Source organism: Pelodiscus sinensis, chromosome 14, assembly GCF_052426305.1.
Source record: "Pelodiscus sinensis isolate ZL-2025 chromosome 14, ASM5242630v1, whole genome shotgun sequence".
NCBI lineage: Eukaryota > Metazoa > Chordata > Testudines > Trionychidae > Pelodiscus > Pelodiscus sinensis.
The window spans coordinates 45,634,918-45,654,380 of record NC_143065.1 but is presented as its reverse complement, the minus strand read 5'-3'; the positions used below and the strand labels follow the sequence as shown (position 1 = coordinate 45,654,380).

The 19,463-nt window shown below is 37.4% G+C and overlaps 1 protein-coding gene across 1 annotated transcript in view; it reads left to right on the top strand.

The window, feature by feature from the left end:
* The window catches only part of CTDSPL2 (CTD small phosphatase like 2), a 100,239-nt gene extending 86,637 nt beyond the window's left edge, over positions 1–13,602 (top strand). The window contains exons 10-13 of the mRNA XM_075896797.2: positions 289–368; positions 3,684–3,810; positions 10,954–11,049; positions 11,497–13,602. Coding sequence (XP_075752912.1) covers positions 289–368; positions 3,684–3,810; positions 10,954–11,049; positions 11,497–11,562 — 369 coding nt within the window. The 3' untranslated portion in view covers positions 11,563–13,602. The remainder of the gene's footprint in view (positions 1–288; positions 369–3,683; positions 3,811–10,953; positions 11,050–11,496) is intronic.
* The last annotated feature ends 5,861 nt before the right edge of the window (positions 13,603–19,463 follow it).

Sequence of the window (19,463 nt, the reverse complement as noted above, 5' to 3'; positions counted from 1 at the left end):
TTTATGAGAATCAGTCGCATGCCACACACATCCCCTTGTCCTGGCACAACCAACCCCTGACCTTGCTTTAAGTTATGATAAGAGGAAATGAATTTGGTGGTCCTAGCTCTTACCATTTAGGAGGCGTTCTTGAACAGACTCTCAGATGGATGAACAGACAGGTGCACAAACTCAGATGTATATTAGATAATACTTAGCTATAACCCGTACATTTCTTTTTATTATATATACTCATGTTATGCTAAATAATGCAATAATGATGCAGCTTTTTCCTCCTCTAATTTATAGATCATTCTTTTTACTGCTTCTAAGAAGGTGTATGCAGACAAGCTATTGAACATACTAGACCCTAAAAAGCAACTGGTCAGGTAAATGTGATTTAAAAACTAGTGTAAATATCTAATGTTAGGCTAACAAATTTTTTTCATAAAATTATAATTAAAAAGTCAATAATTACATATTCACTTCTTTGTAGTATTGTGCCTCACTAAATTGACTAAGATTGTATTCATGAAGGGGGGAAATGAGAGGGGGAAATTAATTGAATTATTGTTCAAGGGATAGTAGGTACATAAACCCTATCCATTTTTTGGACTCCGGTTTGAGGTTTAAAGTTTATGTATCTCTTGATCCATCATAACATATTTGAGAGTTATCCATAACAAATGTAATTCTTCTAGTGCCTGTTTCTTAATTACATTGTCTATGTACACCCAAAATTCAATGAAATAGAAAACAAACTGTTTTTCAGAGAAAATTATTCATTATTTGATGAGTTTTTAAAATGAACTACTTTTTAAAGGTTAATTAATAAAATTAATTTTAAATCCATCATCTGCAGAAACAAAATATTTGCATCTTTCATTCAACCATTATTTGTTGATTATTAATAGAGGTACTTAGCCTTATTCATTTCGAAGTCTTTATACTTGAGCCGTGGTTTATGATGTAGGTGACTGTGTTGCATTGCTCAAAAACAATTCCTCTAGATTTTTAAAGAAATGTTGTTGCAGGGATTTACATTTTGATACCTGGAAGGAAGGGTGGGGTGGACTTTTGGATTGGAGAGTTAAAACAGGGAAAAAAAAGGGGGAAATCCTCAGGGATCCATCCAAAATGTGGTAGCCATAATAGTGGGAATAAATATTTTCCATGTTTCTCTAACTAGGGAGTGCAAGATACTGTGCCCAAGAGCTCATTTGTAAATGTCTCATTTGCATCATGTTAGTGCAAGAAACATAAGGTGAAATTCCAGCCCTGTTGAATTGTGTGGAAAAGCTCCCGTTGAATTTCAGTAAGATCAGGATTTCTCCGGATGTTGTTTTTAGTGTCTGGGACACCACTCATAATTTATTTTAAGTCTTTAAAGATATACTGTCATCTTGTTCTAAGACAAATGTTTTATATTTTATAAAACTTCAGTATTACAGGAGCAGTTCACCTAATTGATATTTTTATGTAAATACCAAACAGTCTGGAGTAGAGACTGTCTTTTTATTACTTGTATGTACAGTACTGCAGAGCGTGACCGGGAAACTTACATGACATAGTAATAATAATAATAATAATAATAATAATAATGGAATATTAAAGTGTTACAGTGTATGGATTCTGCACTCAAACTAAAGCTACATTTATGCCTGGCAGAATTTATTTGATATATTTTTATATAATTTTGACACACATCTTTTTATTTTTAAGCATTTTTCTTTAATTTTTATTTAATTAACATTTCACAGTTGCAGGCAATTATGTGGAAATCATATCATAGGTTTCTTAGAAAGTAATTTAATGTTAGATGTTAAGATTCAAAAAGTTTTATGACTGTTAAAACAGAAATTGTCAACATCACATATCAAAATATACCCAGTATCCCTAAATCGAGCTCTTATAAGGTCTCAAGCAGCATTTTTCTTTCTTTTAATTATTATCAATGAAAATGTTTTGTTAATTTGTGCTTGTCTGATGAAATCAACATTTATAGACATTTACTGATAAAAAGCTAATCCTGTCAACCCTGGCCATCTAATCTAGATCCAGGAGTTGTGTTAGGGAAGTTGTATGGCCAGTGTTGTACACAGTGATCGCAGTGGGCCATTATGACTTTGGAATCCGAGTTTATATTTAAGGACTATAAATAAAGAATAAAGTATTTTTATCTATTCATGGAATCTAAACTGTGCAAATTTCAGTTGAATAGATCTTCAGTATTGGTGTGTGGAATCTGGACATATTTATTATGCCTTTTTAAAAGTTGTTTATTCACAGTTTCACTACTATTATGTTCTTCATGTCAGTGTCTTCCTTAAGATGCAGTAATAATATTCTTTGAGATTCTTTTTAGGAAACCCAAACAAATGTTATTTGATGCATTTTACCTCATTTAGTTAGAATTATAAATTTGTTTTTCTGAAAGTCTCTAAATACATAAAATATGAATAACATAACAAGGAATGATAAATATTGAAGGACTCTGTCCCATTGATTACTCTGCAGAAAGTTACATGGCTATCTCCCCCTTAATGGAAGTAACTAATGTAATACTTCACAAGTCTCTCTGAAAAATTCTTTTACAGCTCTAATTGTTATGCTTCAGAATGCAGTTTTAAACCTGTTGAGACAGGATAGATATAGTGAAATGGCTGGTGTATCTGAACTCTATTCTAAAAATTTGCACTGGATCCATACTTATGATTCATGTGCCAGTAAAGCTGACATCAAGGTTTGATTAGTTTTGGCACTAGCCTAAAGGGAAACTTGTGTGGCATGCCACACATAGGAATCTACATATCAAATTATTTGTCTCTGAGCCATCAGCTTATTTTCTTCCACAGAAACAGTGGGAGCTGTACTCCTTTGTGAACTTAAACATTTCAGATACAACTTCTTTAATTTCGTTTAATCAGATTTCCTGAATTTTTAGAACAGCCTTTGAGAGACTGTCACAATAAAAAAAAATGTAAAGCTTAGAAAGATGCATTTAGATTGTAATACAATTTCAATGTAATCTGTATTTGAAAGTCAGTTTATTTTATATTTGATAAAGTGACAAAGCTTCAGTTGTATTTTAATACTGCTTTCTATAACCTGATTCAATTTGCACTATCCAAATAATTCTAATTACTATACAGCATCTCTGTTGAATTAAAGGAGAGCAGGGTAATTGGAAGAAAAGCAGTTAATGGAATGTTTTGGCCTTGAGGCTTTTCTCAAGGTGTTATAACTGAAGTAGGTTAATTGCCAGCATAGGTAACATTCTACATAAAACTTTCCTTGTCATATTTTCTATTCTGGCATGCACAAGGATAGGGAGGTTCTGTTGTCTAGTCCTGGGTTCCATTAAGGAGCATACTGTGTGACCTTGGAAAGTCACAAAAGTACAGAGTTTTATAAATCCTTCTCTTTGGTTATAAACATGAAACATTTAAACATTAGAGAAACACACAAGTTCTATTGTTAAAGCATGGCAATACTTGACTGTAAGGTCTGCCTATTTGCTAAGGATTTTGATGATAAAAGAATGGCCTGCAAGAGAGAGCCAGTTGGAAGAGCTGAGCACATCAAAAAAGAAAAATTGAGATTTTAACTTCCATAACACTCGTCACCATTTAATTTTCTTTTTCCCAGTGCAACATATTTTTTCTTAGTTCCTAAATTAATTATTATTTTCCTTTAACCCATAGGCATCGACTTTTCCGTGAGCATTGTGTTTGTGTACAAGGAAATTATATAAAGGATTTAAATATCCTGGGTAGAGATCTTTCAAAAACGATCATAATTGACAATTCACCACAAGCCTTTGCCTATCAGGTAAGCATTTTTGCAATAGTCACACTATTTAGCATTTGTAAAAACCTTTGAAAACAAAAACATAAACTTTTAATTTAACTAGGTAAATTAAGAAAATGCTAGGTGTAAAAAATAAAATACCTAAATAATATGTAATACATTCATCTCAAAATATATAGGGTGCTTTTTAATAGGAACATTTTATCATTTTAGATGTTCCTAGAGCATTTCAAAAATAGTATAATTTAAAAAAAATAAAATGTAAGTGAAAAGAATTTCTGTGTGGAAAACATCTTGAAGAACTCCATGCTCACATCTCCTTTGTATTATGATTATTTGTAATGATAAGAGAGGCTTTTTAACACTTTTATTCAGTAACTCAAAGGGTTGGAATTTGGGGAGAGCGTGGGCTGTTACAGCAGAAAAAGTGAGACACGAGATAAAACTGGGAGGGATCAAATCTGTATCTTGTGAGAAATACGGGGAATCATAGAATGCTAGAACTGGAAGGGACCTTGAGAGATCATCAAATCCCATTCCCTGTCCTCAAAGCAGGACCAAGGACCGTCTAGATCATCCCTGACAGGTGTCTGTCCAACCTGCTCTTAAATATCTCCAAGGATGGAGATTCCACGACCTCCCTAGGCAACTTATTCCAGTGTTTAATATCCAACCTCAACCTCCTTTGCTGCAGTTTAAGCCCATTGCTGCTTGTCCTGTCTTCAGAGGTCAAGGAGAACAATTTTTCTCCCTCCTCCTTGTAACACTGTTTTAGATTCTTGAAAACTGCTATCGTGTCCCTTCTCAGTCTTCTATTTTCTAAACTAAACAAGCCCAATTCTTTCAGTCTTCTCTCATAGGTCATGTTTTCAAGACCTTTAATCGTTTTTGTTTCCCTTCTCTGGACCTTCAGTTTTTCCACAACTTTCTTGAAATGTGGTGCCCAGAACTGGACACACTGGACAGAGCAGAAAGTAGAAAAATGACTTGTCATGTCTTACTCACCAAATTCCTGTTAATGCATCTCGGAATCATGTTTGCTTTTTTTGCATGTGTCACACTGTTGACTCATATTTAGCTTGTGGTCCACTATGACTCATCCCTAGATAGTCACTTCCCATTCTGTATGTGTGAGACTGATTGTTCCTTCCCTAAGTGGAGTACTTTGCATTTGTCCCTATTAAACGTCATCCTGTTTACCTCAGACTATTTCTTCAGTTTGTCCAGATCATTTTGAATTATGACCGTATCCTCCAAAGCACTTGCAACCCCTCCCAGCTTGGTATCATCTACAAACTTAATAAGAGTACTCTGTATGCCACCATCTAAATTGTTGATGAAGGTGATATTGAACAGATCCCAAAACAGACCCCTACCCTGTTTGTTCTGCCCTTCCAGCATGACTGTAAACTATTAATAGCTATTCTCTGAGAATGGTTATCTAGCCAGTTACACACCCACCTTATAGTAGCCCCATCTAGGTTGTATTTCCCTAGTTTATTGACAAGAAGGTCATGCAAGACCGTATCAAATGCTTTACTAAAGTCTATTAATACCACATCTACTGCTTCTCCCTTATCCACAAGACTTGTTATTTTATCAAAGAAAGCTATCAGATTGGTTTGACATGATTTGTTCTGTACAAATTCATGCTGGCTGTTACCTATCATCTTATTATTTTCCAGGTGTTTACAGATTAATTTTTTAATTAGTTGCTCCATTATGTTTCCTGGCACAGAAGTTAAACTGACTGGTCTGTAGTTTCCTGGGTTGTTCTTATTTCCCTTTTTATAGATCGGCACTAGATTTGTCCCTTTCCAGTCTTCTGGAATCACTCCTGTCTTCCATGATTTTTCAAAGATGACAGCCAAAGGCTCAGATACCTTCTCTATCAGCTCCTTGAGTATTCTAGAATGCATTTCATTAGGCCCTGGTGACTTGCAGACACCTAACTTTTCTAAATATTTTTTAACTTGTTTTTTTTATTATAACTTCTAAACCTACCCATTTCCACTAGCATTCACTTTGTTAGGCATCTGTCACCATCAATATTCTTGACAAAAAACAAATCAAAGTTGTTAAGCACCTTTTCCATTTCCAAGTTTCCTGTTGTTGTTTCTCCCTCTTTACTAAGCAGTGGGCCTGCCCTGTCCTTGGTCTTCCTCTTGCTTCTAATATGTTTGTAGAATGTCTTCTTGTTACTCTTCACGTCACTAGCTAGATTGAGTTCATTTTGTGCCTTTGCCTTTCTAATCTTGCCCCTGCATAGTTGCGTTGTTTGCTTATGTTCATCCTTTTATAGACCTCTATCATATCCCCCCTTAGACTGGGACTTTTCAGCTTGGAAAAGAGGAGACTCTTTAATCTCTCCTCATATGGGAGCCATTCCAAACCCCTGATCATTTTAGTTACCCTTCTCTGAACCTTTTGTAATTCCAGTACTGTATATCTTTTTTGAGATGAGATGAGACCACATCTGTACGCAGTGTTCCAGATGTGAGTGTACCATGGATTTATATAAGGGCAATAAGATATTCTCCGTCTTATTTTCTGTCCCCTTTTTAATGATTCCTAACATCCTGTTTGCTTTTTTGACTGCCGCTGCACACTGCGTGGACGTCTTCAGAGAACTATCCACGATGACTCCAAGATCTCTTTCCTGATTAGTTGTAGCTAAATTAGCCCCCATCATATTATATGTATAGTTGGGGTTATTTTTCCCAATGTGTATCAAAACCGTATCAAAACAGTTCTTGTGCAAGAAGCCTGCAGTGTAGACGTAGCCATAAAGTTTATAGATGATACAAAGGTGGGAGAGGGCTCGCAAGTGCTTTGGAGGATAGATTATAATTCAAACTGATCTGGACACGCAGGAGAAATAGTCTGAGATAAATAGAATGAAATTCAAAAGAAACAAATGCAAAGTATTCCACTTAGGAAGGAACAATCAGTTTTACACATACAAAATGGGAAATGACAGTCTAGGAAAGAATACTGCAGAAAGGAATCTGGTTGTTGTGGACCACAGGCTAGGTAGGAGTCAACAGTGTAAAAAAAAAAAAGCAAACATCCTTCTGGGGATGTGTTAGCAGGAGTGTTGTAGGTAAGATATAGGAAGTAATTCTTCTGCACCTACTCATGCTAATTGGGCCTCAATTTGGGTACTGTGTCCGGTTCTAGTGCCACATTTAAGAAAAGATGTGGAGAAATTGGAGAAAGTCGAGAAAAGAGCAACAAAAATGATTAAAGGTCTAGAAAATATGACCTCTAAGGAAAGACTGCAAGAATTGGGTTTGGTTAGTCTGGAAAAGAAGACTGAGAGGGGGACATGATAGTAGTTTTCAAGTATCAAGTACCTAAAAGGGTGTTATAAGAAGGAGGGAGAAAAATTGTTCTCCTTGGCCTCTGAGGATAGGACAAAGAGCAATTGGCATAAACTGCAGCAAGGGAGGTTTAGGTTGGAGATTAGAAAAAGCTTCCTATCTGTCAGAGTGGTTACACAGTGGAATAAATTGCCTAGGGAGGTTTTGGAATCTCCCATCACTGGAGATATTTAAGAGCAGGTTAGACAGACACCTGTTTGTCCAGATGGTGCTTGGTCCTGCCATGGTACAGGGGACTGGACTAGATGACCTGTCAAGGTTCCTTCCAGTCCTGTGATTCTGTGAATTACGTCTTCTTGAAATTCAGAAAGTGTCAGTGTGTTAAGGCTACTCTGAGTTGGGCTATGTTCACAAAATATACCCTTTCAGAACTAGTAGAAGAATTAGAAGCAAACATATTATAGGTTGAGGAGTGTGTGTGTGTGTGAGTGAGTCCTCCACAAGAGGGAAGAGACTAATTTAGGATTTTGGAGATCGGAGAATAGAACTTGTGTTAAAAACAATAGTCTGCCATAGGATTCTCTCAGCCATTTTCAGTACCCGTTCAAAAGCTAATAATACAATTTTGTTGTCTATAAATTCAGCACTAGTTCAGAGGAATCCTCCACTCACAACTGTTGTCTGCATAGTTCTATTTCCTATTGTATGTGGAGCTTCTGAACCAAAATCATGATCCAGAACCCTATGAAGTCAATTGAAGGAAAGGACTTTTTTAATGTTAATGAGTATTGGATCTGAGACCTAAAAGCTTCCTTCAGATATGAATGCATGATTCCCATTGAAACAAACAGAAAAACTATGTAGCACTTTAAAGACTAACAAGATGGTTTAATAGGTGATGAGCTTTCGTGGGCCAGACCCAAGTGGCCCATGAAAACTCATCACCTATTAAACCATCTTGTTAGTCTTTAAAGTGCTACATAGTCTGATCTTGTAGAAACAAAAGGAAAAACTAACATGGCTACCTCTCTCTTATGATTCCCGTTGGTTTTAGTAGAGTCTTTCCATGTCTGAGGGAAGCTCTAGATCAAATATCTCTGGATCCAATTTCTTGATTCTACAAATCAAGTAGTCATCTTTCTTCGGAGGTGATGGTTAGAAACATAGACTGACAGACTTTTAATCTGATTAATTAAAAAATGCCAAGAACTGCCTCAATTTCAATGAGTAGGACTGTTGGCTTCAGCCCTATGGTACCAGGGCTCCATCGGTTTTCAGGGCTCACGGACTCCAGGTTAAGAACAGATGCCACAGCATATTGATGGTGAGGACTGATGATTTTATTCACAGGCTGCTAGGAAATTGTTGTGGCTTCATGGAGTTCTGAAATGCCTAAAGCAGTTGAGAGAGGTTTTCTCAGGCTAGGATGGGAATAAAGGGATCTGCCAGGAACACTTCAATTTAATAGGTACCTCACCGGTCCCAGCCACTGTAATAAATTGTCTACCTGTATTATCAGACAGGTATAAACTTTCAAGGCAGTGTTACCTTTCCTAAAATTGATACAAATCCAACTCATCCAGTTTGGGAACCACAGCTATGGGGTTCGTCCATTCAATTTCTGCCTCCCTAATTATAAGAACATAAGAATGTCCTGGTCTGTTCATTCCTTCTGGGGCATCTGGCATTGGCCACTGTCGGAAGACAGGACGCTGGGCTAGATGGACTTTTGGTCTGAGCCAGTCTGGCCGTTCTTATGTTCTTATAATTAGGGAATCAGAAAGTGAATGGAGGAACCCCATCTCCATCATGATTTCTTCTCAAACAGTGCCCCATGGTTTCCATGTAAAGTGTCTAGGGTTCTTCCTGACCAATTATTTCGAGGTGTTGGATTACTGTGTTATCCCAGGGGAGAAGGAAAATAATGTAGCAATGTCATTGGTCAATTGGAAGAGTTGCTGCTTCTTGACAGAGGTAAGACTTACCTTCAAGAGTTAGTGTCAGGTTTCAGCCACCGGGTGTTTGGAGTCCTAATTCAGGGAAGGGAGTTATCAACCAATCTTGCTTGCGTTTTCCAAGGTTTTGAAGATTCACATGATAAATTTTGGTTTCCTCTCTTCTGGACATCATTTTTATCTCATCATCCACTGGCCTACATGTTTACTAATTTAAAATAGGACCTGCCACTGGGCATTCACTTTGACTTGGCCGAAGGAAGCAGTAAAAGGACCTGGTCACACAGGGTCACCTGGGTAAAAGACCCATAGTTGTACCTGTTGATTATAATTTTGCATCTGCATGTACTGGACCTTTCTTAAAATTTCCTCTGGTGAACACTTCTACATCCCCAAGTCATTTCCTTAGCTGTAAAATGTACTGAATCACACTGAAAGCACTTATGTCTTATTCCTCCCAGCCCTCTCATAGGAAGGCCAAATTTTTCCTATGCCTGGTGGCCACAAAATAACCTGAAGGGAAAGAATCCCATAAAGACCTGCAGGACTTCCCTTATGGTATAAAATTGGTGGGAGTAGCCCTGCCTAGTCCTTGGGATTATAACTAACAAAGCATTTCAGTATTCCTACTGGGCTCTATGTTAGTGAGTGGTAACAGAGGTTTTCAGGAACTTGGCCTTCAGAAAGGCACATAACTTGTGCATGAACTGGGATGTGAAATACTACCAGTTCATGATAGTATTTCTTGGTAGAAATGCCATGCATAAGGAGCTTCAAGAGCTCTGGGGTTTTGGCCATAGTTTTTGCTGAATGAAGGAGAACAGCTCCTGGATACATGGCTGCTTAGTCAACAGTTGCTAATCTGTACAGGTTTCTAGATGGAATTATTTCCAGGGACCTCCTGCTTTTTGCTGCTGTTCATTGACAATTGACCCACCACCTGGGCACTAGGCCATTTTTCCAGGTGAAACCACTTCTATTAGTGGTCTTTCAAATGCTATATTGTCCCCTGGGAATGGGTTTTGGATTTAAAACATTAACAGTGGGCTTCCTAAGAAACATCCCCAAATGGTTCAAAACAGCGGAATCAAAAATGTATTTACTGTATATAAAAAACAATGAATAGTCTAGCAGCACAAAACATGTAGATGGTATCATGAGCTTTCGTGGGCAAAACCCACTTCTTCAGATGAATGGTTGAAGATGAATGGTTGTACCCACGAAAGCTCATGATACCATCTACATGTTTTGTTAGTCTTCAAGGTGCTGCTAGAGTATTTGTTGTTTTTTAAGTCTTTCCAGTTACAGACTAACTCGGCTGCCCCTCTGAAGCATTACTGTATATTTCAGAGTTAATTCTGTTAAGTTTTGAAGGAATTTTGTACATTCTGAACAATTATCAAAATACAGGGTTTTTTTCAGCTTTGTTCTTAATTTCAGTGAGTAGCTGTTAAACTCACCTTCACTTGCATATGTAAACTGGGGTCAGCTTTGGTTTTACAGACGTCTGCAGTGTCTGCCTATAGGTGAAGACTTTCTGAACACGTCTATGCATTTCAGTCCAGCAGGAGTTTTAATGCTAAAAATGTCAGCATTGATGTAGTGCAGGAGGAGAACCTACGGCCTGTGGGCTGAATCTGGTACCCTGCTTAATTAGGTATGGCCCATAGGAAGCTTGTGTTCCAGCCCTGTGGCAAGTCTCTGAGCCTTGGTGTCCCCCCTCCCCAATGGAGGAAACTTTTTTACAAATGGATTTTAAAATCATTTCTAGAGCAACAATATGTGTTGATAGGTTCTGTTGGCTCAAAACATGTTTTGCATAAAATGTACTATATCATCAGTGTCCTTTTTCAGAGATATTCAGCAGATCTGTGATTTTATTTTAGCTTTCAAATGGAATTCCTATAGAGAGCTGGTTCATGGACAAAAATGACAATGAACTCCTAAAATTAATTCCTTTTCTCGAGAAACTTGTAGAGCTGGTGAGTATTCAGTGTTATCTTTTTTTCATATATGCTCAAGGAAAAATTTCAAAATTGTTTGAGATTTTTGAGCCTACATCACTTGGAAACTTTTGAAAGTGTTACACAGCAGCATTCCAAAACTGTCTTGCCTGGACAGAAATCCAAAATATGCATAGGAAGTGCTTGTTGGTCAAAAGCAGAATATGGAGTTGAGTACATGGCTAGAAGATTAAAATCAGTTCTGACTCTTCCTATGGGCCCTTCAGTTAAGTGACTTACCGATCTGCACATATGTTTCCTCATTTGAAAAAATTGAGATAATACTTATGTCACTGGGTTGATGTAAATGTTAGAGTTGTAATTGTATTATGTATATTAACATAATTTGAAAACATAACTCTTAAAGTCTAAAGTGTCACTTGATTTATTATTTTAAAACCTGTAATTTCATTTTTTTTTCTACAGAATGAAGATGTCCGACCTCACATCAGAGACAGATTTCGCTTGCATGACTTACTACCCCCAGATTAAATACGAAGCCTTTTATCAAATTACTGAAGGGGGAGAAAATGCAGGACCCTTTTGGACTAAAACAAAAACATTGCCATTACTGTTGAAATTTTGCATTTTTGTACCCCGTCTTGCTTTTCTTATCTTTGGTGCCCAACAGTAATCAAGGGTTACAGAAAGAGACTTTATATATCTCAGATTGAATACATACAGTACAATACAGTAGGTAGGCGAGAACAGAAAAGTCTTTAGAACTAGTGCAACTCCAATGAAATTTTTTTATGTACAGGACATCTGCAGTTTATAAAGAATTCTGTTTCTGCCACCAGCAGTTTGACCTGTAGAAATACAGGATTTTATGATATAACAGAGATTGAAAATGGACTCTTATTTTCTCTCTGTTCGGTGCTCTAAGTGGGTTTGTAGCCACTTTTCTGTTACTTTTAAGATTCTCATTTCAACAGGAATGGCCAGTAAAAGTTGTTTTATTTTTCCTGTTAAGGTTTATAACCTTTTTACATTTTTGACCTGTATTAGCTTAGAATTTCATTATGCATTCCTTTTAGTTGAGGCGCTTCATAGTTTTTCTGGAAATAGCCAAATTTTATTAGTTTTTTATTATACAATTGAATGGCCGTTTTCCTGCTTCGTCTGCCTGCATACTGTATATTTGTTTAAAAATATTCTCTAGTTTTAGTCCATGTAAGTTTCATTTAGAAATACCTGCATTTATATTTTGTTTCTTGTAATATTCTACTGTAGTTGAAATCTTTTCAAAAATCAAGAGACTGGCTAGATAAGAATATAAGAATTACTAATATTCAGAATATTTAAACCATTGTGATGGCATGTACTCTGGACAGACAATATCTTGCAGTGGCACGCTCAATTGATGGACAAGGAATACCTCAGATTATACTGTGCATACAAATCGTTAAGGAGAATTATTTGGTCACCTCTTGGATTTAATGCAAATCAATTACTGCTGCCTTTGGATTCCTCCAAGAATGAAGTATTCTGCACAGTGGCTCAGTATTTTAAGATGTTTTGCATGGGCTGGTGGTACCTCTTGTTATGCTGTTTGTTACAATCAGTTTTAAACTTTGTGTAACAGTGAAGGTACCTAACAGTAACTATGCATGACCCTGTGATGCAGTACACTCCCATGCCACCAGTGCAGTTAATATGCTATCATAGTGGTTTTCTATGCTATATGGAAATAGTCTTCAAGCCGTGGGTCTCTAATGCAGCTACTACAAGAGGTTGATATTTTTATAATGGTGTGTAATCTCCTTTTCAGGAGGCTTTTTATGGAAGGTATAATTTGTAAAAGTTAGGATGCTTTGCCTCTCGACTGCATTAACAAGCCACAGGCTCGGACTGTTTTTGTGTAAAGGATGTCACAGAACGGCACTTTTTCTAAAGAGAAGTTTGATATTTTGTATGCTTGTTAAGAAAGTACAGTATTGGAAATTAAAGGTGGACAACTGATAATTGAGAAGTATGTCAATTAATTTTTTATGTATATTACCTGTTTACTTGTACAATTTTATTGTACAAATTACATGCAGCTTCATTTTCAAATGAGTCCTTAAAATAAGGAAAATCTTTTTAGGAAAACATTTAATTTTGTATTTTTAATTTTAAAAGGCATGAGTTATGTCAACTTTTTCCAGTGTATTAATGAAGATTTTAACTTTTCATCAGGTTGAGTGTTTTCTTACTATATTATCTGTTGTGTATGTAGCTAGCACATTGTGTCAATGAACTGTTAAAAAATTAGCATGTAGAGCAAGCCTGTTTTGTGGAAAATCTTTATTCATTAAAAAAAAGTCATCATGGCAGATTTTCTGCAAAAAAAAGTGAAAAGCATTTGCAATTCAGAATACTGATTTTTTTTTTTTGTATTTAAAGAAAGGTATTTTGCTTGCAGGAAAGAAATACTACAGATTCATTTTAATGAGAATCTTTTAAATGTATTTATCTTTAGGGCATCTGGGCATCTTTACGCTGTTTGTCTTATGTCTTTATTGAAATAAAATGTACATAACATTACCTTTATATATGCTTCTGCGCAGACATGTGAACTCCAGAACTATTTCCCATCCCCTCCTATTATTATGCTAATATAATGGATACACTTACAGATTTGAAAATGGTCAGTTTGTGTTTGAGTTGCTGCAAAGATTCTCCCACAATTTTGAAATTATTATTTTTAATCAGTCTTTCTCAAACATAAATCTAAGAATTTTTAAAGTTAACTTAACAATGAACTCGTGTTCAGAGTGGACCTTCTGTCAAATTACCGTAAATAATATGCTATATCATATTAGGGTTTTTTATTCATCGCTAAATAAATCTAGGGACTACCTTGAATAAGCTAATCATGGTCATTCTTTGTGACTCAGTAAAATGGTACAAGGATACCACCGATGAAAATAAGTTTCCTAAGCATTTCTGTTCTAAGTGATGCCATTTTGAGTAAAACCATTACGAAATTAGTCTTTTTGATTAAACGAAAGTACACATTTCATTTTATAAATGTATTTTTGTAATGATTTCAAACCCCTGAGGAAAATTACAACTTGAGCTACTATAATTTGGGGTCTAAGAAATGTAGGGAAAGATTGGTGATTTGGTACTACCTAGATGCACAACAAAAACATAATACATATTATATATTTGAATGTTAACAGGCTGCAAATCTGATTTTTATAATTGTGATCATGCTTTGCATAAAGAATGTATCTTTTTTTTTTTTAAATTAAGCTTATATAAATATGTCAAACATTTCTGCTCTACATAATCTTTCTATCATCTACACTTAGATGTAATCAGTTTTCATTTTATTGGCTTCTAGGATGGGGTGGAATGACACGTATAAGTGCTACTCTGATCTTAGACTATTGTCCACAGCTAATTACAAACCAAAACTGTTGCCAGTAACTGTGGTGGGAGAGGGCGGTGTGGGTATTCAAGGTGTTCAAGTTTGGGTCCTTTTTGAGTTTTTACTATTCTGAAATTAATCTTGTAGCTGTATAGCTCTAACTTTCTTATTTTTAGAGAGTTTATCAGAAGCGTAGCATAACATCTTCTTTCCACAGTGAATTCTTGGTGATTTTGTTTGCTATCTTTCACTAGAGCCTGCTGTTTGTATGGTCCTTTTACATGTTCTGCACATGTTATCGTCTAGCTTTGATCATTTTTACTTCTACTGGCAGAACTACACTGGGATGAAAGATTACAGTTTTTTAGGATTAACTGATTGTATTGTTTCATTTGTTTGTTCTCGTTCAGTTGTTTCTCCTTCCATCTACACAGGAAAATATTCTTTCTTCTTTCATTATTACTCAGAAACTTTTAAAAGTCTGAATTCTTCGAAGCCGGATCAGATATCTATCAAAGGCACCATTCTGTTGACAGTTCTTTATTAACCAGTGTGGATTAAGGATATTGTATCAACTTCCCTAAAACGCCAATTCAGTAAATGATTTAAACACTTGATTAAAGTGAGTTATATGCTTAAGTGCTTTCTAGAATCATGCTTTCATCCATAGTGCTTGTTTTGACGTTTGACAAACATTGTACAAGAAGGTAAACAGTCATGTATACTATTTTCCTTTGCTTTCTCTTCTGGTTCTAGCTTCCTTGGAGTGCTTGAACTGCAAATCACATTACTTTATTCTCTTTGTCCAAACGTTTTTTCTTTAATCAGTTCCATTCTGTTATATTACAATGGATTCTGATTATTATAAGTCATTTAGCAATTTAATTTCAAATTGCAAAGTCATGATCTGGTAATACTATCAGAATTGACAAGAATCTGCTCTTTCTTTATTTCTGACATTGAAACATGAGACAAAATAATTCATTTAATTTTCCCTTTGGGGTTCTGGAGGGTTAATAGGTGTAGTATAAACTTACTGTCACTGAAGTCAGTAGCTGTGAGCAATTGCTACTTTAACTTTTTTCTAACCTCTTTCTTTTTTTAGGAGTTACAGTGACCTCAGTCTGTGGCAGCACACAATTTTGCACCCCCCCCCCCCAATTGGTGCAAAGTACTCTTAAATCCAATCAACAGAGGATCTTCCCTTGATAGGATCCTTGAGTTGCAGAGTCATAGTGGGTCCCTGTGGTCAGGGCTATGGGCAATGTTCCCTCTAATTTTCCCACCCCAAGCGGAATGAATTCTTATGTGCACCAAGGTTCTGAGTGTGGGAGGGGGCTCAGGCCTGGGGCAGAGGGTTGGGGTGCAGAACTATGAGGGCTCTGGCTGGGGTGCAGGCTCTAAGGTGGAATGGGTTATGGGGTTCAGGCCTGGGCAGAGGGCTGGGGTGCAGGCTCTAAGGTGGGATGAGTTGAGGGGTTCAGGGCTGGCACAGAGGGTTGGCCTGCCAGGGATATAGACTCTGGGCTGGGGCTGAGGCATATAGGGGAGGGCTCAGGGCTGGGGGTTGGTGGCAGCAGGAGGTACAGCTTCTGAGCTGGGGATGGGAGTACAGGCTCTGGTTTGCGGTGTGTGGGCTTGGGGTGAAGCCGGGGATGAGGGCTGCGGGATGCAGGAGGATGCTCAGTCTGGGCGGGGAGGGGCCAAGGTAGGACGGAGGTTGGGGCTCAAGCTTATCCTGGCTGCTCCCTGCTGGGGTTGGCAGGGAGGAGAACTCCCTTTGCTGGCCACGGCAGTTTTGGAGTTTGGGGTGATATTTTTCCCCACTGGAGCCCTGAGTCCCTATGTGGGCTTAATGTGAAGCTGTGCAGCAACACAGCTTAGGGCAGGGGTCTGCAACCTATGACTCTAGAGTCAAATATTGCTCTTTGGTCATTCCAAAAATACGCACAATATAAGAATGGCCGTACTGGGTCAGACCAAAGATCCATCTAGCCCAGTAGCCTGTCTGCCGACAGTGGCCAGCACCAAGTGCCCTGGAGGGTGTGGACAGAAGACAGTGATCAAGCGATTTGTCTTATGCCATCCATCTCCAGCCTCTGACAAACAGAGGCCAGGGACACCTTTCCTATCCCCTGGCTAATAGCCTTTTATGGATCTAACCTCCATGAATTTATCTATCTTCACTTTAAACTCTGTTATAGTCCTAGCCTTCACAGCCTCCTTTGGCAAGGAGCTCCACAGGTTGACTATGCGCTGTGTGAAGAAGAACTTTCTTTTATTGGTTTTAAACCTGCAACCCATTTATTTCATTTGGTGTCCTCTAGTCCTTATATTATGGGAACTAATGAATAACTTTTCTTTATTCACCCTCTCCACACCACTCATGATTTTATATACCTCTATCATATCCCCCCTCAATCTCCTCTTTTCCAAACTGAAAAGTCCCAGTTGCTTTATCCTCTCTTCATATGGGACCTGTTCCAAACCCCTAAACATTTTAGTTACCCTTTTCTGAACCCTTTCCAAGGCCAAAATATCTTTTTTGAGGTGAGGAGACCGCATCAGTATACAGTACTCAAGATGTGGGAGTACCATAGTTTTATATAGGGGCAGTAAGATATTATGTGTCTTATTTTCTATCAACTTTTTAAATTAAAATAAAAAATTAATTCAACATTTTATAAACACATAATTTCTCATGTCAGGATGATGTTTTGTCTACTTCATCTTTAACCGTTCATTTTAACAACCATCCATCCTCTGCACTAATAGCGGGGGGGGAGGGGTTGTGCATATTCTCTTTTTATTTGATTGGTCAAGAAATCTTTCCATCACCACATGATGGTGAACTCTAACTCCCTAACAGTAAAAATAGTGGAGAAAGAGAGATGATTAGTACCAATTTTTCAAAAGGAGTGGACAGACTTGTAATAATTTGTAGATAGGTCTGGATCTCCACACTGTGTCATTTGTTTTGTTCTCAAACAAAAAAAAATGAATTTCATGGCAAAACATGCAGCATTTGCTACAAAATAATCCAAAGGGGATGCTTGAAAAAAACCCTGCAGGGAGCCGCAGCAAAAAAATGAACATTGGACAAAATAGCCTGCTGGCATAGTAAAAAAAAAAATGGGGCTCATTCAGCATTATTCAAGAGGGGAACCTTTCTCTGATGGAGATTACATGAAGAGATGCATGCTAAAAATTGGTCATGAACTATTTGACGAGTTTCACAACAAGGACAAAATCTTACAGAAAATTCAAGACATGCCATTATCGATAAAAACAGTTCATGACAGCTGTAAAAATGGCCCATCAAACTGACAAGGAACAAATGCAAAATCTGAGTACAGCTAACTTATATTTTGTTTGCTTTGGCCAGGAAAACCGACACACATGAAATTAATCAGTTGTGTATTCTGGGATGATATATTTGTGGAAATGCTGTGCATGAGGAAATGACTGAGTTATTACCCATGAAAAATCAAAGAAGGGATGAAGACATCCTTAAAACTGTAATGAACTTTGTAAATGAGAGAGAAATACCATTGGATCATCTTGTGTCTGTGTGTATGGACAATGCACCTAGCATGGTCGGCAATTGACAGTGATTAAGGGCTTGGGAAAGAATCCAATTGACAATACGAACCAGGCCCATTACGTTTCTGAATTCGGTTCCACAAGATTGCACGCAAAGTGCCTCCTGATGCACAATGCAATGAAAGTTCAGTAATGGATAGTTTAGCTGTTCTGACAAGAGTAAGGAACCCCCTGTATTTTCAGTCACTGCTCGAGGAATTAGATTCCAAATACCCTGATCTACTAATGCACAGCAATGTTCGCTGTTTGTCTCGTGGCAAAGTTTTGTCTCATTTTGCTACCTGTATTCATGAGAGTGTCATTTTTGGATAAGAAGGGTGTCACACACGTCAAGCTTTCAGATTGTGTCTGGTTGCTCAAGTTTTACTATCTCATCAACATTACGGGTCATTTGAATGAGTGGAACCTTAAGATACAAAGGTAAGGAAATACAGTCCTGATTCTGCAGCAGGCAGGGTTCAGATTTGGATGAAAATTGACATAATCAAAGATATTGAGATGGGCAGACATTTTGAAAGATTACAAATATTTTGTGATTCATATCAGAGAGAGAATCCAAATAGCAATCTTGATTTGAAGCAGCTTGCTGGGTTTGTGTCTGAGCTCCTGATAGCATTCAAGTCTTTTTTTGTTAACTTTCACAAACATAGTGCTCTGTGTAAGTTTGATTCGTCCACGTAAAGTGTCCATTGAAGAACTGGATTTGACAGTCATTCCAGGCATCTCAGTCAGTGATTTGGAAATGAAAATAGCAGATTTCAAGGAGTTGGATATCTGGGTGGAAAATTCATCAAGCTGAATTCTTGACAATGTGCAGAATTGGCAAAACTGCACAAATGGGCTGACACGAAGAAATTAGAGAATGATGATAATCTGATTCTGCAGACTTGGAAAGAACTTTGTCATAGACAACATCATGCAGAATGTCAGCTTGGCCTTATTTTCAGTGTTTGGATCCACCTATATGTGTGAGCAGGCTTTCGTCATTTGAATCATATCAAAGGGAATTTGTGCTCAGGACTGCCCGAATGCGTGCATGAGGCTGAATTTGACCAGTTACGATGTAAACTTCAAAGAAATGTGCGAAAAGATGGCAGCAGCAGAAGTCCCATTATATAAAATCCCTGAGTACAATGTTTCATTTATGCTATTATTAATCATCATGTCAATTATCGATAATATTAAGTTGTATATTTTCAGTCATGCAAATGGGCATTTTTGTACTGCTCTTTGTTGACCACTGGTTCTGAATTTTGATGTAGTTTGGCTCTTGGGTTTAAAAAGGTTGCCAACCCGGCTTAGGGGGAACTGACATTAGGGGGCAGTGACTACAACATCCATCTGCCTTGGTGATCTGGGACAAGATACTATCCTTTCCTTGTGATTGGGGACAACTAGCACAGAGTAGAACAGGTGACTTTGCACCTTCTTC